The sequence below is a fragment of the Heptranchias perlo genome, unplaced genomic scaffold, assembly GCF_035084215.1.
Source record: "Heptranchias perlo isolate sHepPer1 unplaced genomic scaffold, sHepPer1.hap1 HAP1_SCAFFOLD_1413, whole genome shotgun sequence".
Taxonomy (NCBI): Eukaryota; Metazoa; Chordata; class Chondrichthyes; order Hexanchiformes; family Hexanchidae; genus Heptranchias; species Heptranchias perlo.
Window position 1 is genome coordinate 11,385 of NW_027138661.1, and position 27,868 is coordinate 39,252.

The 27,868-nt window shown below is 45.2% G+C and overlaps 1 protein-coding gene across 1 annotated transcript; it reads right to left on the minus strand.

Annotated features, from left to right (window-relative positions):
* Positions 1-1,046: 1,046 nt before the first annotated feature.
* On the minus strand, positions 1,047-13,713 carry LOC137308866 (probable G-protein coupled receptor 139). The gene is made up of 3 exons (XM_067977314.1): positions 13,596-13,713; positions 4,779-4,925; positions 1,047-1,945 (listed from the first exon to the last, which is right to left on the minus strand). The coding sequence occupies exons 1-3, from the start codon at positions 13,711-13,713 to the stop codon at positions 1,047-1,049; spliced, it is 1,164 nt and encodes a 387-aa protein (XP_067833415.1).
* Positions 13,714-27,868: the final 14,155 nt, after the last annotated feature.

Consider the following 27,868-nt stretch of genomic DNA (forward strand, 5'->3'; position numbering starts at 1 on the left):
GATGTGGGGTGGGGGAGCGTGTCGAACAAAATATGAAATGGCATTGAGTTATGATGCTGAAAAGACTTCAGTTTTTCTCATAATTTAATTAATTTAAAAATTACAGTGAAGGTATCTTTCACCACATTTTTCATCTGAACTCTGAATTTATTTTGAGTCATGGCGTCAATACAAGTGTTTGTGCAGCAACTCAAGAGCTGGAGCATTAATCCGAGGTCTTGTTGAAACCGAGGTCGGAATACAGACTCATATCCCAAAAAATACACTCAGTTCCTTACAGAATAGACCATAAACACCGCTCATAACAGTATGAAATTGCCCTGGGCCTGGAATTCCTGGGCTAGGAGCCATGTTAAATCTGGGTGGGTGGTACATCCGCTTTTTAACCCTGCAAATCCCACCGGTAGTGGGGCGGGAGTTGATTGTGACCACCTCCTCGCGGACATCCCCATAGGTGGTGGGACTGGTGGAATGACAGGTCTATTTGATGGTTAGGGCCAGATCCTCGCGGGAGTGGAGTCCATCAATTGAGTACCACAGATTGCTACTGGCAGGAGGGAGATATTGAAATTTTAATTTTAATTTCAATAACATCAAACATCTTCAGCCGGAATTGCTTGTCCCAAAATGTCACGGCGGGGAGCAGGTGTGAAATGCCCTGCCCCACTTGGGCAGCGCCCCAGCAACCATGGAGATGGTGCGGGAGCCCAACCCTCCGCTCAAATGGGACCCACCCCCGCATTTTGGACCGGGTTAGGGGCAGTTGACCGGCCCAACTGTGTCTCTATCACAAAACCCGGGGAAGAGTAGATCGGTCCCCCTGTGTCTGAATCACAGACCCCGGGGAAGAGTACATCGGTCCCCCTGTGTCTGAATCACAGACCCCGGGGAAGAGTAGATCGGTCCCACTGTGTCTGAATCGCAGACCCCGGGGAACAGTAGAACGGCCCCAATCTGTCTGTATCGCAGACGTGGGGGGATAGCGGGCCGGACCGAATATTAGGTCGGATTGAGCGCTGAAGTGGGGAAATGTTTACCTCTTCTCATCAGTTACTGAATTTTACAATGAGAGTGAACGGATATTTCATCATATTCTTGAACTGTTCTCTGAATTTGTTCTGTGTCACAGCATAAATACAAGTATTTGTGCAGCAACTCAGGAGCTGAAGCATGAACCCCAGTTCTTGTACAAAATTATATGGAGGTATAGAAACAAGCCCCAAATACCACACTCCTCTCCATACAGAATACACCAGAAACACCGCCCAAAATAGTATGAAATTCGCCGAGATAAGGCACAGTAAAATTATAGATTTCCTTCGGCTCTCCATCTCTGGGTCACTGGCATTCTCTCCTATGGTCTGACCCCGGAGTCTCCTGCGGACTCTGCTGGCCACTGAAATGTGTCTGACAGTGAAAGCATTGAGCAGCAGAATCAGAACACATGGGACAAAAGGGGTGAGAATATGATGAAGGAATTCGATTGCTGCAAAGACACGTGACGAACCATAAGCTTCTGATGTATCGCATAAAAACGGCAAATTAAAAGGATTATATCGCCCTGTAAACATAAAGTACCAGAAAGTGTTCTTCAAACAGCTCAGCACGGTCACTGTTCCGAGAACCACAGCCGCCGTTCTGTCGGTGCAATATTTAGTTTTCAGCTTCTGGCAACAAACAGCCACACATCGATCAAAGGTGAAAGCGACGGTGAACCAGACAGAACAGTCTGTGGCTGCATAAAGCAGGACGGCGTGGAAATTACACACTTTGACATAATACACTACAACTATCCACACATCATGAAGTGTCGGAATTTTCTTCAGTATCAGATCGATGATCACGACCAGTAGATCCGCCGCTGCCATCGCCACCAGGGAGCGAGTGACACATTTGGAGAGTCCGCACTTTCCCCGAGACAGGATCACAATGGTCAGTAAGTTAACTGTAAGGAAGGGAAATAAACAGGAAAGTTATATATCAGTCTGGGAGTAAAAACAATAGTTTGATAGAGTGAGAGGTGAAATTTGTTCGTCCGTCCAGTGTTGGGATGTGATTATTCGAGTCTTTCTGCTGGAGACAGCGGGTGAAATTGGTCTTCGCAATTAGCACAAAACGGGATCATAGGGAATCGGTAGCCGGTTTTACACAGCGAATGATTTCGGTTTGTTTTCCTTTGACTTCAATCTTAAAGAAAATGGGGGGTGGTGTAAAGCGGGCGGCGGGCTCGGTGGAAGGACCAATTTCAGCCCCAGGATTTAGAGTGATCTGTACCGAATTGAAAAATAAATAAATGGACAGAACTGAACAAAATTGGAGCAATAACATTTTGACCATGAATCAGAAAATGACTATTGATGACATGGAATTTCTCCGTTTTAACCGAACCACCGCTCGATACTGTCTGAACAAATTAAAATCCCCGAAGTTTGAAGATTTCAATCTCAGATTATTCTGAGGAAACATGGGCATTGGTTCAATTGCCAAACACCTGCTCCTGATCACCATCCGGGGTCATGTGTTAAAGCAGGAAAACCTGCCCAGTTTCCTGCTCCTGATCACTGTCCATGTACCGTGGGTTCGGGAGTTGTGTATCAGCCCAGGTTCCTTATCAATAAACAGGAACCCTGGGTTAGGGAGTTGTGTATCAGCCCAGGTTCCTTATCAATAAACAGGAACCCTGGGTTAGGGAGTTGTGTATCAGCCCAGGTTCCTTATCATTAAACAGGAACCTGGGTTATGGAGTTGTGTTTCAGCCCAGGGTTCCTTATGAATAAACAGGAACCCTGTGTTAGGGAGTTGTGTTTCAGCCCAGGTTCCTTATGAATAAACAGGAACCCTGTGTTAGGGAGTTGTGTATCAGCCCAGGTTCCTTATCAATAAACAGGAACCCTGGGTTAGGAGTTGTGTATCAGCCCAGGTTCCTTATCAATAAACAGGAACCCTGGGTTAGGGAGTTGTGTATCAGCCCAGGTTGCCTGTCAATATCCAGGAACCGTGGGTGAGTGAGTGGGGTATCAGCTCGGATTCCTTATCACTATCCAGGGACTGTGTGTTAGCGAGTGGAAAATTTGCCCATATTGCTGCTCCTGATCACTTTCCAGGATCCGTGGATAAGGAGTGAAGAATCAGTCCAAGTTCCTTCTTCTGATCACTATCCATGAACCATGGGTTAAGGAGTGGAGAAACAATTCAGGTTCCTGCTCCTGATCACAATCCTAGAACCATGGGTTGGGGAGTGTGGAATCAGCCCAGATTCGTGCTCCTGATTTCTATCCAAGATCCGTGGTTTATGGGTGGAGAATCAGTCCAGTTTCCTGCTCCTGAACACTTCCCAGGAACTATGGTTAGGGAGTGGGCAATAAGCCCAGTTTCCTGCTACTGATTACTAGCCAAGAACCATGGGTTAAAGACGGGGAATCAGCCCAGGTTCCCGCTCATGATCACTGCATTTTGAAAATGGACATGAACCAATGTGATGCACCGAGAAAGGGGATAGCGAGACTAGACCACCATGTGGAATATGGGAGAACAGTGACGGAATGAACCAGCGAGCGGCGGGTGTGGACCTGGATGAGACTGGACTGTGATATTCCGTTGTGTGCCAGCTGGCAGCCCATGGAATCAAAACCGAGCAAAAAAACAATGCCTGCAAGGGAAGACAGTTATTCAATTCAAACAAATCGTGTTGGAAACTATTGAGCAAATTCCAGATTCAATCAGGAGTTCATTCAACGGTTGATTGTAAAAATAGTCAGTAACTGGATTATCTGTTGAAATCGGAGGCTCTCACATCCAAAGTATGTAATGTGGATCATGTGACTGATTCAGAGACCGGCTCTCCACTCACATTCCAATTAATATTTGTGAGAATGGACTGTCACGTTAAATGGCTGAAAATATAACTGACGCTGCAGTTTGAGCAAAGGAACAACACAATGGTGAGCAGTGTTAACCTGGTGCTTTTCATCTTTTAGTGAGAATGGAAAGGGTTCCAATTGACACAGGATATATGAGACCATAAACTTTTAGAGGATTTGGGAATCATGGTTCCCTTGTTACAATCAATTGGAATCATTGAAGTGAAGTAAAACAGAAGATGACAAACACTGATTGTGGGCCTGGCGATGAGATCCCCAAAACTGAGCCCGACCCGCTCGGGATTGAAGTCTAATTTCAAAGTGATGATTAGAATCATCTCATAACCGCCCAGAAACATTGACACTACTGCACAGCTGGAGATCATGGATTGTGAGGCGCCGACTGGAGCTAATTCAGTCACAGATATTATCAAACGTGAAAACGTCTTTTTGTAATCTACGGGTCAGGGCAGTTTCTGCAACTCTCTATAATTAACCACACCCAACACAATTTAAAAATTCTCATAAACCCATGAACACATATTTCTCGTCTGATACTAGTTCACATGTTAATAAAAAACTGACAACAAATTAATAATCCAATACGTCTTGTGTTAAAACAGTGAAAAGTAAGGATTAACAATTGATGGAACGGATACCAGTGAATTGGTGGCTCTGTACCAATAACATGAAGCGACCATAGTGCAATATCAGACACACAAAAGGAGTGCAGTTAATGACTCGATACAGTTTCATCAACGACAAGAACAGTAATATGGTTGAACATGGCTTTCAGAATTCATAAAATAAATAGACTTTCCAGGAACAGCAGCAGCCCTTGTCAGAACAGTAAATGAAAAGAAATGTCGTCGAATTAAACACTTATTGCAGATTTAATAGTTGGAGATCGTGACTTACCCGGAACAGCAAACACAGCGAGGATCGGATAGTAAATCGTTTGTATATCCAAAAGAGCGCAAAATATTCGCAAAGTCAAATTCATCCTTTCACCCTCTGCCGAGCCGTTGATTCCTGTTAGTGCCGGAGGTGATGCTCCCACTGGCACTATGAGGTAACACATTGAAAGAAGACCCTTAATTATTGCAGCAGGAAACCCTCCAGTGACACAATAATGGCCCATGGAGGCTGAAATTAATCACAGTCACTGAAGAAAAAAGTTCAGTTGTACCCTTACACGACAACACTTTTTATACCATTAATATTTAATTAACCATATATTGTAGAGGAATGAGTAAAACGCCACAAACCGCAAAATATTATATTACTAACTAATGATCTCGTGATGTGAACGGGCATTGGGGGTGAAAGGACTGAATTGTGGGATTTAGTCTCAGTCGGAGTTTGTACTTAAAGGCAGTTCAGCGGTGATGTGCGGTTGGACAGGAGATGTTTATAATTCATTGTGTAAAGTCCGTGAGCGGAGTTTGTTTGTTGTGAGAGTTGTGTACGAGTGGGGCTCGGACTAACATTATTCACATGTTTAACTGATGTAGTTGGGCACAGAAGGATGGCAGTGCAGTGTTACCCTAAAGAACGTCTTGCCTCACCAATCTGGTGAGATTCTTGATCAAGTGATTAGGTTGGTGGATGAGGGGAGACCAACGGACATTGCACACAGTGATTGTCAAACTGCCTTCAACATGGTAACACCTAATGAATTGAGTCCTGTGAGATTAGCGGTCAGATCTGGGATTGGATAAGGAATTGGGTGCATTGTAGTGGACAGAAGGTATTTATTAATGGCAATGGTCCTGCGTGGGTATCGATCGCTCGTGGATCCCCGCAGGAATCAGTGTTGCGGCCCTTGCTCCTCACCATCTTTGTAAAAGATCTGGATGAAATCTGGCCACAGTTCCCTGGATGTTGCAAAGATATGTGCGGGTGTGAGAACTATAGATGAGAAAAATCGATTACAGGCAGATCAAGATGCGAGGGGAGAATTGTCGATGGTCGCGCAGCTGGTCGATGACAATAAATGGAGACAAATGTAGTGCTCGAATCAAAGAGTCATAAAATCATAGAAAGGTTACAGCACGGAAGGAGGCCATTTGGCACATCGTGACTGTGCCAGCTCGATGCAAGAACAATCCAGCTAGTCCCATTACCCCGCCCTATACCCGTAAGCGCTACAATTGTTTTCCTTTCAAGTATAGAACCGTAGAATTATAGAAAATTTACGGCACAGAAGGAAGCCATTCAGGCCATCATGTCCGCCCCGGCCAAAAATGAGCCAACCAGCCTAATCCCACTTTCCAGCACTTTGTCCGTCGCCTTGTCCGTCACGGCTCATCAGGTGCACAGCCGGGTACTTTTTAAATGCATTGAGGGTTTCTGCCTCTTCCACCTAATCAGGCGGTGAGTTTCAGACCCCCATTTGTCGCTCGGTGAAAAAAGTATTCCTCAGCTCCCCTCTAATCCTTCTACAAATGACTTTAAATCTATGCCCTCTAGTTATTGGCCTCTTTGCTCAGGAAAATAAATCCTTCCTATCCACTCTATCTCGTCCCGTCATAATTTTGTACACCTCAATTAAATCACCCCTCAGCCTCCTCTGTTCCAAAGAGAACATACCCAGCCGATCCAATCTTACATCACAGCTAAAATTCTCCAGTACTGGCAGCATCCTAGTAAATCTCCTCTGCACCCATTCTAGTGCAATTACATCGTTCCTGAAATGTGCTGACTAGAACTGTACACAGTACTCAAGCTGTGGCATAGCCAGTGTCTTATACAGTTCCAGCATTACCTCCCTGCTCTTATATTCTGTGCTTCGGGTACTGAAGTTAAGTATTCCATATGCCTTCTTAACCACCGTATCTACCTCTACTGCTATGTTCAGGGATGTGTGGACATACACTCCAAGGTGCCTCACTTCGTCTACACCTTTCAGTATCCTTCCATTTATTGTGTACCCTCTTGCTTTGTTTGCGCTCCCCAAATGCATTACCTCACACTTCTCTGGATTGAATTCCATTTGCCACTTTTCTGCCCACCTGACCAGTCCTTTGATATTTTCCTGCAATCTGAAGCTTTCCTCCTCACTATCTACGATATGCTAATTTTTGTATCACCTGCAAACTTCTGAATCATGCCCGCTACATTTTAATCCAAATCATTAACATATCTCTCCCAAAAAGCAAGGGGCCTAGTACTGAGCCCTGGAAAACCCCACGAGAAACAGCCTTCCAGTCACAAAAACACCCGGAGACCATTACCCTTTGCTTTCTGCCACTGAGCCAATTTTGGATCCAACTTGCCAATCTCCCTTGGATCCCATGGGCTTGCACTTTTTTGACCAGTTTGCCTCGTGGAACCTTGTCAAATGTCTTGCTAAAATCCATGTTGACGACATCAAATGCACGACCCTCATCGACCCTCGTTACCTCCTCAAAAATGCAATCAAGTTCGTCAGACACTGCCTTCTCTTAACAAATCCACCCTGACTGTCCTTGATTACTCCGTGCCTTTCCAATTGAAGGTTTATCTTATCCCTCAGAATTGATTCCAATAATTTAGCCACCACCGAGGTTAGACTGACTGGCCTGTAATTACTCGGTCTATCCCTTGCTCCCTTTTTAAACAATGGTACAACTTCAGCAGTCCTCCAACCCTCCGGCACCACGCCTGTATCCAGTCAGGATTGGAAAATGATGATCAGAGCCTTCGCTATTTTCTTGGCTTCCGTTAACAGCCTGGGATACATTTAATCCCTTGGTGATTTATCTAATTTCAAAGATGCTAATCCCCTTAATACTTCCTCTCTCACTATGTTTATCCCATCCAATATTTCACACTCCTCCTCCTTAACTACAATGTCTGCATTGTCCCTCTCTTCTCTGAAGACTGGCGCAAACTACTTATCCAGTTCACTTTTGAAAGCCATGGTTGAATCTGCCTCCACCACACCCTCTGGCAGTGCATTCCAGATCTTTACCACTCGCTGTGCGAAAAAGTTTTCCCTCAGGTCACCTTTGGTTCTTTTGCCATTCACCTTAAATCAATGTCCTCTGGTTCTTAACCCGACTGCCAAAGGGATCAGTTTCCAAAATGGAACTGGATAAACACCTGAAAAGACAATGATTGCAGGGCTACGGTGATAGTGCAGGGGATTGGGACCAGCTGGATTGCTCTTGCAGAGATCCGGCACGGACTCGATGGGCCGAATGGCCTCCTTCCGTGCTGTAAACTGTCTATGATTCTATAATTCTAATTATAATGCCGTCAGTCCCGTATGCTTTTTTTAACCGCTTTCTCAACCTGCTCTGCCACCTTCAACGATCTGTACACATATATTCCCAGGTCTCTCTGTTCCTGCACCCACTGTAGAATTCTACCCTTTAGTTTATATTGCCTTTCTTCATTCTTCCTACCAAAATATATCACTTCACACTTCTCTGCGTTAAATTTAATCTGCCACTTGTTCGCCCATTCCATCAGCCTGTCTATGTCCTCTTGAAGTCTATCATTATCCTCCTCACTGTTCACTACACTTCTAAATGTTGTTTCATGTGCAAACTTCGAAATTGTGCCCTGTGCATCCAAGTCGATGTCATTAATATATTTCAATAAAAGCAATGGTCCTAGTACCGAACCCCGGGGAACACTGTACACCTTCATCCAGTCCGAAAAACAACCGTTCACCATTACTCTCTGTTTCCCGTCACTGAGCCAATTTCATATCCTTGCTGCCACTGCCCCTTTTCTTCCATGGGCGTCAAATTTGCTGACAAGCCTATTACGTGGCACTTTACCAAACACCTTTTGGAAGTCCATATACACCACATCAACCGCATTGCCCTCATCAACCCTCTCTGTTAACTTTTCAAAAAATTCAATCAACTCAAATGCACGATTTGCATTTAAAAATTAAGTGCTGGCTTTCCCTAATTAATCAACGCTTGTCCAAGTGACTGTTAATTCTATCCCGGATTATCGCTTCTAAAATTTTCACACGTTCCGAGGTTAAATTGGCTGGCTTTTAGTTGTTGGGTTTATCCTTACACCATTTTTTGAACAAGGATGTCAAATTTGCAACTCTTCAGTCCTCTGGCACCATTTCGGTACTTAAGGATGATTGGAAGATTTTTTGTAGCACCTGTGCAATTTCCAGCCTTATTTCCCTCAGCAACCGAGGATGCATCCCATCCGTCAGGGTGACTTATCTACTTTAAGTACAGCATGCCTTTATGGTACCTCTTCCTTTTCAATTCTTAGCCCATCCAGTTTCTAAACTATATATTCCTTTACTGAGACTCGAGCAGCATCTTCCTTCTTTTTAAAGACAGATACAAAGTACTCATTTAGTAACACAGCCATGCCCTCCGCCTCCATGAGTAGATTCCCTGATCGGTCCCAGCCCTCTCTTACTACCCGTTTACTGTTTGCATGCCTGTAGAAGACTTTTGGATTCTCTTTTATGTTTGCTGCCAGTCTATTCTCCGACTCTCTCTTTGCCCCTTGTATTTACTTTTTCACTTCCTCTCTGAACTTTCTATATTCAGCCTGGTTCTCACTTGTGTTATCAACCTGACATCTGCCACAGGCCACTTTTTTCTGCTTCATCTTACTCTCTATCTCTTCTGCACATCCAGTATCTCGACTACCTCCTCTTTTACTATGACTTACTGTTTTCCTCCCTCAGCCTCTGCACCGAGCCACTTCTCATCCTCGGTGATTTCAACTTCCATCTCAACTCACCTTGCCCTCTCTCCTCTGTGTTCATTTTCCTCCTTTAATTTTTAACTCCATATAAACTCGCCTACCCATATTCACGGCCAACTTCGAATTGCCACCTCACGTAGCATGTCTACTACTATCGACTCAATCACAGAAAAGGCCATCTCTGCTCACCCCCTTGAATCCCTCACCACTCACATTCCCCTTCCCCATTGCCCTTTCTATCCCCACTTCATTCTCCAACCGCCGTTGGAAACCGTCACTTACAACTGCAATTTCAAATTCCCAGAAGCCCAGTTTTTGGCCCTCCAATCTTCACGATAGCTACCGGTTTGCAAAATCTTACCCTCACCTCCACCTTTGATGCCCTTGTCCCATATAAAACCATTACACTCGCAAACCCTGTTTTTCCCCCTTGGTATGGCCCTTATCTCCAAAAGACATAGATTTGAACTTTTATGGCGGACTGCTGGTTTATTCATTGATCGCCAGATCTGGCTGGACCACATGAAGCACTTTCGGGTCCCACTCTCCTCTGTGGAAACTGCTTCCTAATCCAGGATCATCCTGGGATGCAAAGATAACCGCCGGCTTCTCATTTCCACTACCAACCGTCTTCTTAATCCCTTGACCCTCCACCCTTACCGCCAACAACAAGTGCAAAGAGCTGGAGGACTTCTTTGACATAAAAATTGCGACCAGCCGTTCAGCCCGCATCCCTCCATTCCCTTAGCCCAGCAAGCCAAACTTACCCCCACGACCACCCTGCCCTATCCCAGAACTTGCATCTTTCTCTGTTTTCTCTCCCTTCTCCCCTCTTCCCCTCTCCGAGCACATCTTGTCTATGACCCACCTCCTGGCTCCTCAACTCTATTCACACTAAACTGCTGACCAACCACATTCCCGACGTAGCCAACATGCTACCTGACATTGTAAACGGTTCTCTCTCCTCAAGTACTTAATCCCTCCCTTTAATGTCTTCCGTAATTTTCGCTCTCCTTAAAATAAACAACTCTTGAACCTGCTGTCCTTGCAAAGCAAACCCGATCTGCAATCTTCCTTTCCTCTCCAATGTCCTTGAACATATTGTCGGCTCCCAAATCCGTGCCCGTCTTTCCTGCAACTCAATGTGTAAACCTCTCCAAGCGGTATTCTGCCCGTCACAGCAGTGAAACGACACAAATGAAACACACAAATGCGAGCCTGTGCGACTGTGACCATGGTGAACTATCCGTCCTCATCCTTCTCGAACTCTCTGCAGCCTTTGACATGGTTGACCAGGCCATGCTCCTCCATCGTTTCTCCAATTTGCCCAGCTGAGTGGGACTGGCCGTGCCTGTTCAACTATTAAATATCCAGGCGTCGTCCAAACATAATGCCATTATGAAAACGCGTCCTCCCTGTATCTGGTTAATCTCTTTTCAATGCGCCTGTGCAGTATCATCTATCTATTCTTCATTGTTCCCTCTGCACGGGGAAGAATGGCATGGCCTTCGCTTCCTCATCTCCTTTCGCTACATCTCTCTACAGTCTTAAGCCCGGTTCTGGCCTTCAGCCCGGTACATTTATTGTCTGTTCCCGCAAACTGTTAGTGAGTAATGTCTGTTAACAGGCCCTGACCATGTCCCATGTGTGAACTACTTGTTCTGCAGAATTAGTTTAATGTGGCAGTGTTTTATATTCGGAAATGCAATAGGATACTCCTCGTCGGGCCCGAGATAGCGGTTTATGGTCGCTATTGGATGCTGGACCCACCTCAGCTATACAGACCCTGCCCCCATCCTGAACCCAGACACGTGCACTTTTCCATATGGTCACTGGATACGAAGCAGGAACTCTAGGCAATGTTAGCCCCAAACCAAGGAATACTAACTCCAATTTTTGTGTCCCATTGCAGCCCAGACTGAGCCCCACCCTGTGGCTTCCTGTCTGTGCATTTATCCAGTGCCCCACTGGTGAACATTCAACCCCAGATGGGTATGTTAGTGTAGTGGGTATATTACTGGACTGGAATTGAAGAGAAATAGACTAATAATCCAGAGAACATCTGTTCAATCTGTCTCAAATGTGGCAGTTTGAGAACTTGAATTCAGTGAAAATAAATAAAAAGCTATTGTCAGTAAAAGTGACCATGCAGCTGTCGGAGTGTCGTAAAAACTCAAGTGGCTCACTAATGTTCTTCCCCGGTGTCGTTTACATTTGACTCCAGTCCAACTCCAACGTGGTTGACTCTTAACTGCCCTCTGAAGTGGCCGAACAAGCCAAAGGTTTGTATCAAACCGTGACAAAGAGTAACTCCCTAATGGGCATTGTGGGAGCACCTGCGCCACATGGACTACTGCGGTTCAAGAAGGCCCACCGCCAACCTCTCAGGACAGCAAGGGATGGGCAATCAATGTCGGAGATGCCAGCGCCGCCCAAATCCCGAAGACATCCTGCAGAAGCAGCGCTGGAGGGCGAGTGGGCTGGTTCACGTGACCCTCTACCTGCGGCTCTGACGTCACAAGGGGAGATGGCGCTCGCTCAGCTCGACCTGAAACCTGTTGAATGTCCTTTCGGATTGAAACCCGGTTAAAGGGGAGGGACAGAAAATCTACCTATTGATCTATTGAGATCAATAACGTTAATAAAATGAAATGATCAAATTGCCACTCTCAGTCCGAGCCTCGATTCCTGCAGCGAAATCAGGTTTTTCTCTCCAGTTGAACTGAACCGATTACCCCACAGTCTCAAAAGATTAAAGATTAAATACCAAATATACACACCATAGAACATAGTAAATAACAGGGGGACTGGGGTTAATAATTAAAGACAAATGTCACCAATAAAAGTGATTGGATCGTATTTATATTTTCGGACGCTTTCATTGGGAGCGATGTTGTCAATGTCGTTGAGCCATTGACAACGCGGCCTAAATTGTGCATGCCCGATGTAGATGACGTCACCACGCAGATGTGATTGGAAATCATCGAATCGTTGAAGCACAGAAGGCCATTCGGCCCATGGAGCCCTTGTAAAAGCAGAAGACCGTCAGAGCACAAGGCGATAAGAGATAGGTGTAGGAGTAGGCCATTCGGCCCAGCGAGCCTGCTTCGCCATTTATTGAGATCATGGCTGATCTGATTTTTACCTCAAGTCCACTTTCCCGCCCTTTCCCCGCACCCTTTGATTCCCTTGCTGATCAAAAATTTGACGAACTCAGCCTTGAATACATTCAATGACTCAGCCTCCACAGCTTTTGGGGTAAAGAATTCCAAAGATTCACCACGGTCTGGGAGAAGAAATTCCTCCTCATTTCCATCTTAAATGGGCGACCCCTTATTCTGAGACTATGCCCCTCGTTTTAGATTCCTCCATGAGCTGTAACATCCTCTCAGCATCGACCTATCGAGTCCCCTCAGAATCTTGTAGGTTTCAATAAGATCTCCTGTCATTCTTCTAAACTCCAATGAGTATAGACCCAACCTGTTCAATCTTTCGTCATAAGAAAACCCTTCCATTCCCGGAATCAACCGAGTGAACCTTCTGTGAACTGCCTCCATTGCAAGTATGTCCTTCCTTAAATAAGGGCACCAGATCTGTACGCAGTACTCCAGGTGTGGTCTCAACAGTACCCTGTACAGTTGTAGCATGACTTCCCTGCTTTTATATTCCATCCCCGTACAAATAAAGGCCAATATTCCGTTTGACTTCCGGGTTACATATCAATCCAATTAGTCCCATTGCCTGCTCTTTCCCGTGGCCCTGCATATTTTTCCCTGCAAATATTTATCCAAAACCTTTTTGAAAGCCACCATTGAATCTTCCTTCACCACCCTTTCAGGTAATGCATTCCAGATCATAACTATTCGCTGCCTAATAGTTGACAAAATCAACACACTCTTCATTCAGAAATGCTGAAACAAAAACAGAAACAGCTGGAAACACTCAGCAGGACAGGCAGCACAGGTGGAGAGAGAAACAGGGTTACCTTTTCAAATGCAAGGTCTTGAACCTGAAACGTTAACTCTGTTTCTCTCTCTACAGATGCTGTCTGACCTGATGAGTATTTCCAACATTTTGTCTTGCTGATCGTCACTTCGTATCCGTTGTCAGTGGATGTTTCCTCGATTTCGAATGCGGCCGAATCGCGCATGCGCGTTGTGCTTGACGCCATCTTGCATACCCGTGCGTCAATGCTGCGTTGTCAACAGTTCCTCCTTCTCGGATTTGTGTGGAAAGGCACGGAATGGTGTAATATTGATATTTCATCATGCGAACTGAAATTTCAGAAACTAATTGCGAAAGAGAAGACTTTCCAAATTGCAAATGTGTATTTTCCTCAATTGTGAATTTTTAAAGCTTTTTGCTAGAGATTGTCAAAGCAAGTATATTCCCATAAGAAGGAAAACAGTGGCATCCAAAGCTAGAGCTTCCTGCATGACAAAGGCAATAGACGTTAAAACAAAAATGAAAAAAGGAGTTTTACGACAAATGTCAGGAACAGAATACATTTGAAAACCAGGCGGAATACAGGGAATGCAGGGGGAATTGAAAACTATATCAGAAGGGCTAAGAGAGCGTCTGAGGAAAGATTCGTAGGTAACATAAAAAGGAAATCAGGAATATTTTATACACGTTGAAAAAGTAAAAGGATAGTTAAAGGAATAGTGGGGCCGATTGGGGACAAAAAGGCAACCTTCTTGTGGAGGCAGAGGGTGTGACTGAGGTAATGAATGACTACGGTGCATCTGTCTTCACAAAAGAAGAAGATGAAGTCAATGTCGCAGTAGAGGAGGGGAGTAGAGATATTGGGTTGGATAAAAATAGATAGGAAGGAGATGCTAAATAGTTTGGGATTACTCAAAGTTAACAAGTCACCCCGTCCATTTGGGATGCTTCCTAGGTTGCTGAGGCACGCAAGGATGTTGTCAACAGAAGCTCGGACAACAATCTTTCAATCCTCCTTGGATATGGGAGTGGTGTGAGAGGACTGGAGGATTACAAATGTTACACCCCTGTTCAAAAAAGTGGAGAGGGATAAGCAAGTTAAATACAGGCCAATCGGTCTAACGTTAGTGGTGGGAAAAGTACAAGAGACCATTGACAAGGACAAAATCAACTCTCACTTGGAGAAGCATGGTTTAATAAGGGACAATTAGCACTGATGTGTTAAAGGTAAATCATGGCTGACTAACGTGATTGGGTTCTTTGATGAAGTAACAGAGAGGGTCGATGAAGGTAGTGCAGTAGATTTTCAATATATGGAGTTCAAAAAAGGCATTTTATAAAGTACCACATAACAGACTTATTCGGAAAATAGAAGCACATGGTGTGAAAGGGCCGGTGGTTACCTCGTTAAATTGGCTACGGGATAGGAGGCAGAGAGTAGTTGGGAACGGATGTTTTTCTGACTGGAGAGAAGTCTGCAGTGAGGTCACCCAGAGGTCGTTATTAGGACCATTGCTTCTCTTGCTCTGTATAAATGACCTGGTATAGGTAGTACAATTTCGAAGTTTACAGATGATACGAAACCTATCAACGTAGTAAATGGTGAGGAGGATAGTCGCAGATGTCAGGAGGACATTGGTTGAAATGGGCAGACACGTGGCAGACGTAATTTAATGCGGCTAAGTGTGAAGTGATGCACTTTGGGAGGAACAACATGGAGAGGTAGTTTAATCTCAATGGTACTATTTTGAGGGGATTGCAAGTGCAGAGGGACATGGAGTTGCATGTTCATAAATCTTTGACGGTGGCAGGGCAAGTTGATAAAGCGGTTAAGTGGTGTATTGGATGTGCAGCGTCGTAAATAGGGCCATTGAATACAAAAACAAGGAAGTTATGCTGAACCTTTACAAATCACTGGTTAGATCTCAGCTGGAGAATTGTGTACCCTTCTGGGCACCAAAGTTTAGGAAGGATGTCAAGGGTTTGGAAAGGGTGCAGCTGAGGTTCACTAGGATGATATCAGGGATGAGGGACTTCAGTTATGTGGAGAGATTGGAGGAGCTGGGATTGTTCTCTTTAGAGCAGAGAATGTTAAGGGGAGACATAATAGAGGTATACGAAATCATGATGGGGTTTTGATAGAGCAAGTAGGGAGAAACTGTTTCCCCTGCAACGATCAGAGGGAGAGAGAAACAGAGAGAGGAAAACAAAGAGAAACAGAGCAGGACTGAATGAGACAGAGGGTGTGAGAGAGAGAGACTGAAACAGAAACAGGCAAGTGGACTGGTTAAAACTCAGATTGGTAGATTGGTCGGGTCTGGTCTGCAGGTTGGAAGATCTGGGATATAGTTTTGAGAAACCTTTATTCAATATTTTAAAATAAAACACCAGTTTTTAAACATAACGGCAAGACCTGTATCTGTGTTTCATTTTGTATTTCCTGGCCTCTGTGTCTTTCCAGTGAGCAGTGGTATTCTGTAATAAATGTCCCAGTGCTGGGTTAACACAAAATGTTGGCACTGAATAAACAAAAAATGAGGCCTGCACCTCATTCAAAATCACTGCCTTTTCAATTAAACAAAATGTCTGTCTCAGTTTGTATCTCCCTCTCTGTACTGTACGGCCTGTGTGTGTCTCGGTGTCAGCTCCTGCACATGTACAGAACAAAATGTGTAAAAGGGAACTATTCACTCCTGTCTGGTACTGTGCGGCCCGTGTGTGTCTCAGTGTCAGCTCCTGAACATGTACAGTAGACAGTGGGTAAAAGGGAACGATTCACTCCTGTCTGGTACCGTACGGCCCGTGTGTGTCTCAGTGTAAGCTCCTATACACGTATAGCAAAGTGTGGATAAAGGAGATTGATTCACCCCCATTTGGTACTGTACAGCCTGTGTGTGCTTCAGTGCCGGCTCCTGTGCATGTACACGATACAGTGATTAAAAGGGAACAATTGACTCCCAACTGATACCATGTGTGTTTCAGTGTCAGCTCATGCACATGTACCGCGGGTAAAGAGGATTCACTTCCACTCTGAACCTGCAACAAAACGTCCGGCTATAAGCAGCCATCTTACTGAGGTGCAAGGCAGCCAAAGAACAGAGGGGCTCGGCCATAAAAGAATGCAAACACAGTGTTCATCTGTAGAGAAATAGAATTGAAAACCAGAGAAGTTGGGCTCAATTTTGAAATGGTGGTGGGTTGGCAGCGGAGGGGGTTTGGTGGTGAAGGTGTTCGTGGCAAACTCGAATAAACAAAACTTACCATTTCTGACGCGATCACATTGTAATTGATGGTGATTAAAGTTCTCTCCGGGTTTCACGCTCGGCAGCCAGCCTGATTGACAAGCTGGCTGTTGACAGAAGCTGCAACGCGAGGCGGGGAGCCGGGGGTGAAGAAAGAGAGAGAGCGAGATATTATCCGGCGCTGGAAGGGAAGATCGGGGGAGGGGAGTGGAAGATCGGGGTGGAGGGGGGGGGAGAGGAAGATCGGGCGGAGAGGAGAAGATCTGGGGAGAGGGGAAGCTCGGGGGGACATCCGGGGGCGTGGTGATGAGTGGGAGATCGGAAATGGAGACAACGGAGGGTGAAGAGGGGGAGACGGCTGGGGACATCGGGCGGGGGGCGGTGAAGAGGGGGAGATTGGAGAGGAAAACATCGGATATCGGAACAGGGTGGAAAGGTAGGTTGATTTTGTGTTTTAATTTCGTGCAATGGTTTGTTCGTTAATTTATTTCGTTTCTTTTTGCCTGATCCGGCATTTCATATCTGGTTTTAACAGGCGTCAATCAGAAGCCTTGATAAAGCCGCCGAGGTAAGTTAAAAATCGTTCGAACGACCTACCATGTAAGAAGTAAAATGCCTTTAGTATCTCAATGAGGTACATTTGGCTTTTCAACGATCACCCCGTCGGCTTTCATTGCGGACGGGACTTCCGGATTCGGGACGCCTGCGCGCACAGATGTACGTGAGTCGGGAACTCAGAAGTCGGCGGGTTGGAGCCAGCTTCCGAACCCGCTGTGCATTTCTGCAATTTTCGCAACCACCCCGCCCCCCCACCCTCCCCAACGCACCTGCAATTTACGTGTAAAATCGAACCCGTTTTGTTCAGCTTTTATCGGACCTTGGTTAGACCAGACTTGGAATACTGTAATAAAAACAGAAAGTGCTGCAAACACTGAGCAGATCAGGCAGCATCTGTGGAGAAAGAAACAGAGTGCACGTTTCAGATCTGTGCACAGCTCTGGTCTCCATATTATAGGAACATAGGAACAGAGGAACAGGAATAGGACATTCAGCCCCTCGTGCCTGCTCCGCCAGTTGATAAGATCATGGCTGATCTGTGATCGAACTCCATATACCTGCCTTTGGCCCATATCCCTCAATACCTTTGGTTGCCAAAAAGCTATCAATCTCAGATTTGAATTTAGCAATTGAGCAAGTATCAATTGCCGTTTGCGGAAGAGAGTTCCAAACTTCGACAACCCTTTGTGTGTCGAAAAGTTTTCGAATCTCGCTCCTGAAAAGTCTGGCTCTAATTTTCAGACTGTGCCCCCTACTCCAAAAATCCCCAACCAGCGGAAATAGTTTCTCTCTATCCACCCTAACTGTTGCCCTTAACATCTTCGAAACTTCGATCAGATCACCGCTTAACCTTCGAAACTCCAGAGAATACAACCCCAATTTGTGTAATTTCTCCTCCTAACTTAACCCTTGCAGTCCGGATATCATTCTAGTAAACCTACGCTGCACTCCCTCCGAGGCCAATATGTTCTTCCGAAGGTGAGGTGCCCAGAACTGCTCAGAGTACTCCAGGTGCGGTCTAACCAGGGTTTTGTTCAGCTGCAGCATAACTTCTGCCCCCTTGTACTTCAAGTCCTCCAGATATAAAGGCCAGCATTCCATTTGCCTTCTTGATTATTTTCTGCACCTGTTCATGACACTTCAATGATCTATGCACCTGAACCCCTCAGTCCCTTTGAACATCCACTGTTTTTAACTTTTTACAATTTAGAAAGTACCCTGTTCTATCCTTTTTTGATCCAAAGTGGATGACCACACATTTGTCCACATTGAATTCCATTTGCCACAGTTTTGCCCATTCACCGAACCTATCAATATCGCTTTGTAATTTTATGTTTTCATCTTCACTGCTTACAATGCCACCAATCTTTGTGCCATCGGCAAACTTAGATATGAGACTTTCTATGCCTTCATCTAAGTCGTTAATAAATATTGTGAATCATTGAGGCCCCAAGACATATCCCTGCGGGACTCCACTGGTCACATCCTGCCAATGTGAGTACCTACCCATTCCCCCTACTCTCTGTCCCCTTTCGCTCAGCCAACTTCCTAACCAAGTCCGTACTTTTCCCTCGATCCCATGGGATTCTATCTTAGCTAACAGTCTCTTATGTGGGACCTTATCTAATGCCTTCTGGAAGTCCATATAAATAACATCCATTGACATTCCCCTGTCCACTACTTTAGTCACCTCTTCAGAAAATTCAATCAGGTTTGTCAGGAACGCCCTACGTTTCACAAATCCATGCCGGTTCTCCCTGATGAACTGAAAATTCTCACGGTGTTCAGTCACCCTATCCTTAATTATAGACTCCAGCATTTTCCCCACAACTGATGTTAGGCCACCTGGTTTATAATTCCCCTGTTTCCCGCTCTCTCCTTTCTTAAAAAGCAGAGTGACATGAGTAATTTTCCAATCTAGAGGGACAGTTCCTGAATCTAGAGAACTTTGAAAGATTATAGTTAAGGCATCTGGAATCTGCTCGCCCACTTCCTTTAAAACCCTGGAATGGAAACCATCTGGTCCTGGGAATTTGTCACTCTGTAGTGCTATTATTTTCTTCATTACTGTTGCTTTACTTTTATTAATTTTATCGAGTCCCTGTCCCCGATTCAGTAATAGTTTTCTTGGGATTTCCGGCATGCTATCCTCTTTTTCTATTGTAAATACTGACACAAAGTAATTGTTCAACACGTCCGCCAATTCCCCATTGTCAATGACAATATCCCCACTTTCATTTTTTAAGGGGCCAACACTGCTCCTGACCACCCTCTTTTTCCTAACATAACTATAAAAGTTCTTCGTATTGGTTTTGATATCCCTTGCGAGTTTCTTTTCAGACTCTCTTTTTGCAGCTCTTACCCTTTGTTTTGTGACCCTTTGTTGATCTTTGTATCTTTCCCATTCGCCAGGATCTGTGTCATTTTTTGCCTTTTTGTATACCCTTTATTTATGTCTTATACTGTCCCTTACCTCTTTAGTAGTCCATGGCTGTTTGTTTTGGCAAGTAGAGTTCTTGCACCTCAGGGGTATAAACCGATTCTGTATCACGTTAAATGTTTCTTTAAACATTTCCCACTGATCATCAGTCGTTTTATCCATTACCAGATTTGCCCAGTTTACTGTGGACAGTCTCTGCCTCATCCCACTGAGGTCGGCCTTGCCCAAGTCTAGAATCTTAGCAGCTGATTCACTTTTTTCCCTTTCAAACACTACCTTGAGCTCGATCATCTTATGATCACTATTGGATAGATATTCACGCACATTTAAGCCGTTAACTAAATCTGATTCATTACGCATTACTAAATCTAGTATGGCTTGCACCCTCGTTGCCTCTCGGACATATTGCTGTGCAAAAACTATCCCAGACACGCTCAAGAAATTCTCTAACTTTCTGACAGTTGCTAGTCTGCTTTTCCCAATCCATGTGAAGGTTAATGTCCCTCATTAAGACCACTATGCCTTTGTTACACGCTTGTCTAATCTCTGCATTTATACAATCTAGCACTTCAGAGCTGCTGCCAGGGCTCCTATACACAACTCCCACTCTAGTCTTAGATCCATTCCTATTTTGCAATTCAACGCATAAGGACTCTGTTGGCTGTTTACCTCTCGTTATATCCTCCTTTATCTTTGAAGTAATTTAATCTGTAATCATTAAGGCTACTCCTACCCCTCTTACATTTTCCCTGTCTCTCCTGTAGACATTATAACCCGGTATATTTAGTTCCCAATCCTGACCATCCTGCAGCCATGTCTCAGCAATATCTATCATGTCACACCCTCCAATTTGAATTTGAACCTGTCGTTCATTTAATTTATTCCTTATACTCCGTGCATTTGTATATGGAACTCTTAGTTAGGCCACACACCCTCGCCTGACCTTCAGCTTTGATGCTGGGTTAATTGCCTTACGCCTTCTTGTTTTTACTTCATCTGTCGTGCCTAAAGTACACTTTCTTTCCGCTGCCCTACGCTTTTCCCTTTCACTTGTTCTTGAACAACTGTTTGTACTATTTGTATTGTAATTTTCCCCTGGGTCTTCCCCTCTCTTGCTGCTCTCAAATTTACTCCCTTCTGACTCCCCGCTAAGGTTCCCATCCCCCCTGCCACTCCAGTTTAGACCTTCCCCAACAGCACTATCAAACACCCCCGCCAGGACATTGGTCCCGGTCCTGCTCGGGTGTAACCCGTCCCGCTTGTACAGGTCACACCTTCCCCAGAACAGGTCCCAATGTCCCAGGAACCTAAATCCCTCCCCCCTACACCATCCCTGCAGCCACGCATTCATCCGGTCTATTCTCCTGTTCCTATACTCACTAGCACGTGGCACCGGTCGTAATCCTGAGATCACGACCTATGAAGTCCTGCTTTTTAATTTATCTCCTAACTCCTTAAATGCGCCTTGCAGGACCTCGTCCCTTTTTTTAACTATGTCGTTGGTACCAATATGGACCACGACTACTGGCTGTTCACCCTCCCCCTCCAGAATGCCCTTCAGCCGCTCCGTGACAACCCTGACCCGAGCACCAAGGAGGCAACATGCCATCCTGGAGTCACGTTTGCAGCCGCAGAAACGCCTATCTGTTCCCCTTACAATTGAATCCCCTATCACTATAGCCCTGCCACTCTTCTTCCTCCCCTCCTGTGCAGCAGAGCCAACCGTGGTGCCCCGAACTTGGCTCTTGCTGCTTTCCCCTGATAAGCCATCTCCCCCAACAGTATCCAAAGCAGAATATCTGTTTGAGAGGGAGATGGCCCCAGGGGACTCCTGCTCTACCTGCCTAGTCCTTTTATTCTGCCTGGCGGTCACCCATTTCCTTTCTGCCTGCGTAATATTTACCTGCGGTGTGACCACCTCACGGAACATGCGATCCACGATCGTCTCAGCATCACGTATGCTCCACAGTGAATCCACCCGCAGCTCCAGCTCCGAAATACGGTTAGCCAGCAGCTGCAGCTGGACACACTTCCTGCACACATGGTCGCCAGGGACACAGGTAGTGTCCATGACTTCCCACATAGTGCAGGAGGAGCATATCACGGGTGCCAGCTCTGCTGCCATGACTTGCTTTAGACTCTCAGACTCTCCTCCCGCTCTCGGTCTCTCCTTTTATACTGTTCTCACCTCTCGGGCTCTCCTGCCTCACCTGCGACGTCGCACAGTAGTTTTCTCTTGTTGCAGGTCTGCTACTGCTTTTATTCCCCAATCTCAGTCTTCTGCTGCTCAGGTCCACTGCCGCCCTGCGGAAAAAGTTAGGAAAAGCCAGGCAAAGCTTTCTAAAAAGGGTAAAGAGACACTGGAAAGGTGCAAAAAAGATTCACAAGAACGATACCAGAAATGAGAGGGTGTAAATATCAAGAAGAATTGAACAGGCTGAGGATTTATTTCTACAAAAGAGAAGGCTGAGCGTGTGATCTAGTAGAGGTCTTTACAATTATGAAGGGGTTTGATAGGGTAGACGTCGAGAAGATGTTTCCACTTCTGGGGGAAACTTGGGGTCATCAATACAAGATAGTCACTGATAAATCCAATAGGGAATTCAGAAGAAACATTTTTACGCAGAGAATGGTTCGAGTTTTGGAACTTACTACCACAAGGAGTAGATGAGGAGAATAGCATAGATTTATCCCTTTAGGAAGAAATTAGATAAGTACATAAGGGAGAAATAAATAGAAGGATATGCTGATCGGGTGAGATGAAGTAGGGAGGGAGGAGACACATGTGGAGCATAAACACAGGCATAGGCTAGTTGTTCCTGTTAAATTTTTAGTCCCCTCTTCTCTATTCCCGTGGAAATAATCCCGTAATTTCAACTCTTTCCTAATAAGTTTCCCTTCCCTGCCTTCATTCGAGTGAATCTATACTGGGCTCTCTCTGTGGCTTTAGTGTCGTTTCTATAATGCGGCACCGAAATTGCACACTATACTCAGGAAATACGGAACACCCTAGTCATCAGTCCCAGAGGGCAGTAAAACGGATTATAACCAAAGAGTAAAAAGACAAATAGCCAAAAGAGCTTCATTCTAGTCACTGCATCTGATCTCATATTAGATAAAGGACTTCCTAAAGGCTGCCTCACAGCTGCACAAACCTATTCAATGCGACTTCTGTACATAAACCAAGTTATGCTGTTCTAACAAAACGCTGTATTTGCCAATGTTAATTTATCTCAACCAGTCTGTCTATTATATAAAACTCTTTCTGGTAAAAGAATATTAGTCCAGAATTTACGAGTCCTCCAATAGTGGCCAACTAATGAACACATTGCAATGAAAGTCAACAACAACTCGCATTCACAGACCGCCTTTAACATAATAAAACTTCCCAATGGGGATTCATGGAGGAGTGAGGAAAACCATGAATAAGAAGGTATCAGGAGGACTGGGGAAATCCTTTGTAAAAGAGTGCGTTTAAGGAGGGTGCAAAAGGAAGACAAATAAATGGAGAGTCGGAGGGGATAAGATTGATTTTCAAGAACTTTATAAAACACTGGTTAGGCCTCAGCTGGAGTATTGTGTCCAATTCTGGTCACAGAACATTAGGAAGGATGTCAAGGCTGAGAGAGGGTGCAGACGAGATTTATTAAAATGGTACCAGGGATGAGGGACTTTAGTTATTTGGAGAGAGTGGGGAAGCTGGGATTGTTCTCCTTAGAACAGAGAAGGTTAAGTGGAGATTTGATAGAAGTGTTCAAAATCATGAACGGTCTGGGTAGAGTAAACATGGAGAAATTGTTTCCAGTGGCAGAAGGGTCGGTAACCAAAGGACACAGATTTAAGGTGATTGGCAAAAGAGCCAGAGGCGACGTGAGGAAACATTTTATTAGGCAGCGAGTTGTTATGATCTGGAATGCGCTGCCTGAAAGGCCGGTGGAAGATTCAACAGTAACTTACAAAATGGAATTGGATAAATACTTGAAGGGAAAAAATACAGGGCTATGGGGAAAGAGCAGGGGATTGGGACGAATTGGATACTCGGTACAGACACGATGGGCCGAATGGTCTCCTCCAGTGGTGCAGCTACTATGATACTATGATAAGAGTAGAATTTCAATGTCTGACGGACAAAAATGGACCCCTGGCCAAAGAAGGAGATATTAGGAGGGTTGACAAAAGCTTGAAGCAAAAGATACGTTTCATGAAAGGTAAGAAAGAAGGAAAGACTATACTTACATAGTCCGCATTTATGTAGCGCCTTTCAAGACCTCAGGATGTCCCAAAACAGTCAATGAAGTACATTTTGAAGTGTTGCCACGGTGGTAATTTAGGAAACTTTTACCAACTTGCACACAGGAAGATCCCTCACACTGCAATAAGATAAATGGCCAGAAAATCAGTTTTGTTAAGGGATAAATATTGGCCAGGACACCGAGGAGAACACTGCCGCTGTTTTTAGAATATTGCCGGGGGATCTTTTACGTCTACCTGAGAGGGCAGATGGGACCTCGGTTTAAAGTGTCCGACGAAAGTCGCAACACCAACAGTACAGCGCTCCCTCAGCGCTGTCCCACCGACAGTGCAGTACTGCACCTCCAATAGTTCAGTGCTCCTTCAGTACTGACCCTCTGACAGTGCCACACCCCCTCAGGAATGACCATCCAACAGTGCGGCAATCACTCAGTACTGACCCTCCGAAAGTGCGCTGCTCCCTCACCACTGCCCCTCCGACAGTACTGCGTTCCCTCAGTAATGCGCTGCAGTGTCGGCCTGCATCATGTGTTCAAGACTCTGGAGTGTGACTTGAACTCAAAACCTTCTGATTCAGAGGCTAGACTGCTACCATTGATTCACGGTTGACATTTGAAAGGGGAAGAGGGAGATGGAGGGTCTTAGGGTTTGCATTCTTGAACGTGGATATGAATGAAGGCATGGCTATCAAAAGTAGGACAGTTGAACTGCGGATTGCACAAGCGACCAGAGGTGGAGGAGCAAAGTGTTTGGCAGGGGCTGTAGGACTGGGTGCGGTTACAGAGATAGAGAGGGGTGAGGCCCTGCTGGATTAAAGTGTAAAAAATAATGAAAATAGAGAACAGGCTTAGAAGAATGGAATCCAATGCATGTTAGTAAGGGCTTGTGTGATTGATGAGCGAGTCAACAATCAAAAAACCAGAGGTGTGGATGGAATCGGTGCCAAGGATGTGGAGATTGTGGAGCCAAAGATCGTGACTTCCCAATTTCTAACTGGAGGAAATTGTGGCTCATCTAAAACAGAATGTGGATCTGACAACGCAAAGACACTGGAAGGTTCAGGAGAGGCAGTGGTTTTGATGTGTGCATCTGAAAGCTGGTCCATGTCTGCGGACTAAGTCACCAAAGGGCAGCATGTTGACGAGGAAGGGGAGGGAGCCAAGGACTGACCCTTTAGAAACATCAGATATAATGGTGTTAGGGTGGGAGGAGAAGTTTCTCCTGGCTCTGATCAGATTGCTGAGTTGGGTCAGTACGGAGGGAGCCCCGCACTGTCGGAGTAGCAGTGCTGAGTGAGTGCCGCACTGTCGCACGGTCAGTACTGAGGGAGTGCCGCACTGTCGGAGAGTCAGTACTGAGGGAGTGCTGCACTGTCGGAGGGGGAGTGCTGAGTGAGTGCCGCACTGTCGCACGGTCAGTACTGAGTGAGTGCCGCACTGTAGCAGGGTCAGTACTGAGGGAGTGCCGCACTTTCGGAGGGGCAGTGCTGAATGAGTGCCGCACTGTCGCAGGGTCAGTACTGAGGGAGTGTTGCACTGTCAGAGGGCTGTCCCACCATAAGAGGCCAGTGTCTGATGAATGAGGAGGTCACGGGTGGGTTTGCTGAAGGGAAAGAGATGGGGCCGACTGGGCCATGGAGCGATTTGAACCCCAGGATGAGAATTATAATTTTAAGGGGTATGGAACTGGGAGCGAGTGAGGCCGAGCAGGACCCGGTGCAGGTTGGACACGGACTACAGAGTTGTGGACAAGCTCAGGTTGATAGAAGGTAGAGTTTGTGTGGCCGGCCAGGAATACATTGAAGGAATTGGTTCTGGCGGGGACAGAGGCATTGATGAGGGTTTCAATGGCAATGGGCTGAGGAAGGAATGGAGGGGGTGAGGGAATCGCCGGGCCTTTGTAATGGAGGTCAAGTCGGGTTACATGGGACCAATTTTACTGGAGCCATTAACCAATGTCTAATAACCGGGTAATTATCTGCAGTAAAATAGCGGAGGCAGGAATGAGAATGGGGCACGTTCAGTGTCCGCCCTCTGATATCACCCACAGTCATTTCTAAGCTGCAATCCTCAACCTGCCTTTTAAGTGTCCTCATGGCAGTGACTCAAAATTCATATTTTAACTTGGAAACTGCAGGAACAGAGTGAAACGGGTTTGCTTTTGACCCTGGATTCAGTGTACATTGTGAAAATATTTGTATAAATTACAAATGAATCACCAGGAGTGAACATGATCAATATAATTATATGAAAACTGTAAACGAATCCGTTCATTATTGTTGGATCAGTCCTGTATGAGTACAGATTTCAGCCTTATTCCTGAGAGAAGTCTGATTAAGTTAATGTCCTGGACTTTGAGATGTTTGTGTAATATCCATCATATTATTTACATTGGAGTCAAAGCTGCTGAAGTAATCTGTTTGTTCAAGTCACTGTAACTAATAGCAATGATCAGGGGTATAACCGGGTCAGCAGAGACGTATCCTCTGTATAAATCAGGGCTTGTTGGAATGGATCAGCTGAGTGCCTGGCGGAGCTGTGGTTTCCAGGCCAACAGAAGTCACTGTTTCCCACAGAAATGGGATCTCCAGTAATCGATCAGATAATATCTATTTATTATCCTGTTCTTGCAGCCGTTGGAGTTCCGGGTAAGCCGTTATCTCAGCTCTTAATGGTGTAAATTGGTGTTAACTCTGTTGCTGTACTTGGCAAATTAGTTTTCCTCCCTGCATGTTTTGCAGAGTGGCCTGTTCTGTTCTATTGGTTGAATGATGGAATGTGTTATGTCTCTGCTCTTTCCATCTTTTAGGAACTGCATTATATCCATAATGGACTTTGTGTATCCAACACTGGTAATGTTACTGGATTATTCTCTGTACTGAATGTATTATTGAATAATGGCATGTCCTTAGCTTCTAATGTTTGGTCTTGTTGGAGTTACATTATATCCACAGTGATCTTTGTTTGTCCAACCTGGCATTAAAACTGGATTATTCTCAGCACTGAATGAATTGGAATCAGGTGCCTGGGCTAAGAGCAGGTACCAGACCATCAGGAGCTGTTAACAGTTTCATGTTTTGGAACTAAGCTGTCCTGGAATATTTTTCATGAATGTGCTTTCAGTGATTGATAATGAGACAGTTCATGGTTTCAGTGGTACAAAGAGGTAGCGCAATATCACCCCTCGCCATAATATGCTTCAGTTTAACTGTGATTTCAATGTATTTATTGGTTATCACGCTTACGACACATTATCTCATTATATGTGTATCTGACGCCGCTTCAGATGTCTGGCTACTGAACTGAGTTTGCTGCTGACTCTTTCACTTCTCCTTCACAGTGGATGAATTCACTGACTAACACTGGACATCATTGTAAAATGAAATGTTTTGACGTTATGGTTTCTCAGATTGCATTGTATCTGTTGGAATCAGGAGCCTCCTATTCATCTGCAGATTACAAGTATGATGTTGGCGTTTTGTTAATTGAACAATCCCGCCACCTATCGCTTTACTTTATAATTACAGGAAAAGGAATCTCAATTACTGTGAGATCTGTCTGGAAAAGGCCCTTGATTCTGTTTATTCCGTGATTTGTAGGTGAAGTGAACAGTGTAGATGATCAGGTTGAGACTTGGATGATCTGTAGAAACATTCAAATATTCCACAGAGGTTTCACTAAAAAACAAACTGACCCTGAGAATAGGATCGGTGGAACACGGGGCTGGCGAACAGAATGCAGGCGCAGGAAAATCGGGTTTAATCGGATATGAAAATGGCCTTGAGAAAGAGAGTAAAGTGAGTGATGGAGAGGGCGACTGAGAGGGAATGCGAGAGGCTGCGGTGTGACTAATTCTTCAGGATGAACTGCTGAAACTTCCAGGACAATTAA

What these genes read in the sequence shown, in the direction of transcription:
- LOC137308866 (XM_067977314.1), bottom strand. Translation starts at nt 13,713, where the DNA reads ATGGCGTCAAGCACAACGCGCATGCGCGATTCGGCCGCATTCGAAATC. An exon ending in ATGTTGGAAATACTCATCAG is followed by an intron (nt 4,926 to 13,595) that starts GTCAGACAGCAT and finishes GTTACCTCATAG; the next exon opens with TGCCAGTGGGAGCATCACCT. An exon ending in CGCTGTGTTTGCTGTTCCGG is followed by an intron (nt 1,946 to 4,778) that starts GTAAGTCACGAT and finishes CCTTCCTTACAG; the next exon opens with TTAACTTACTGACCATTGTG.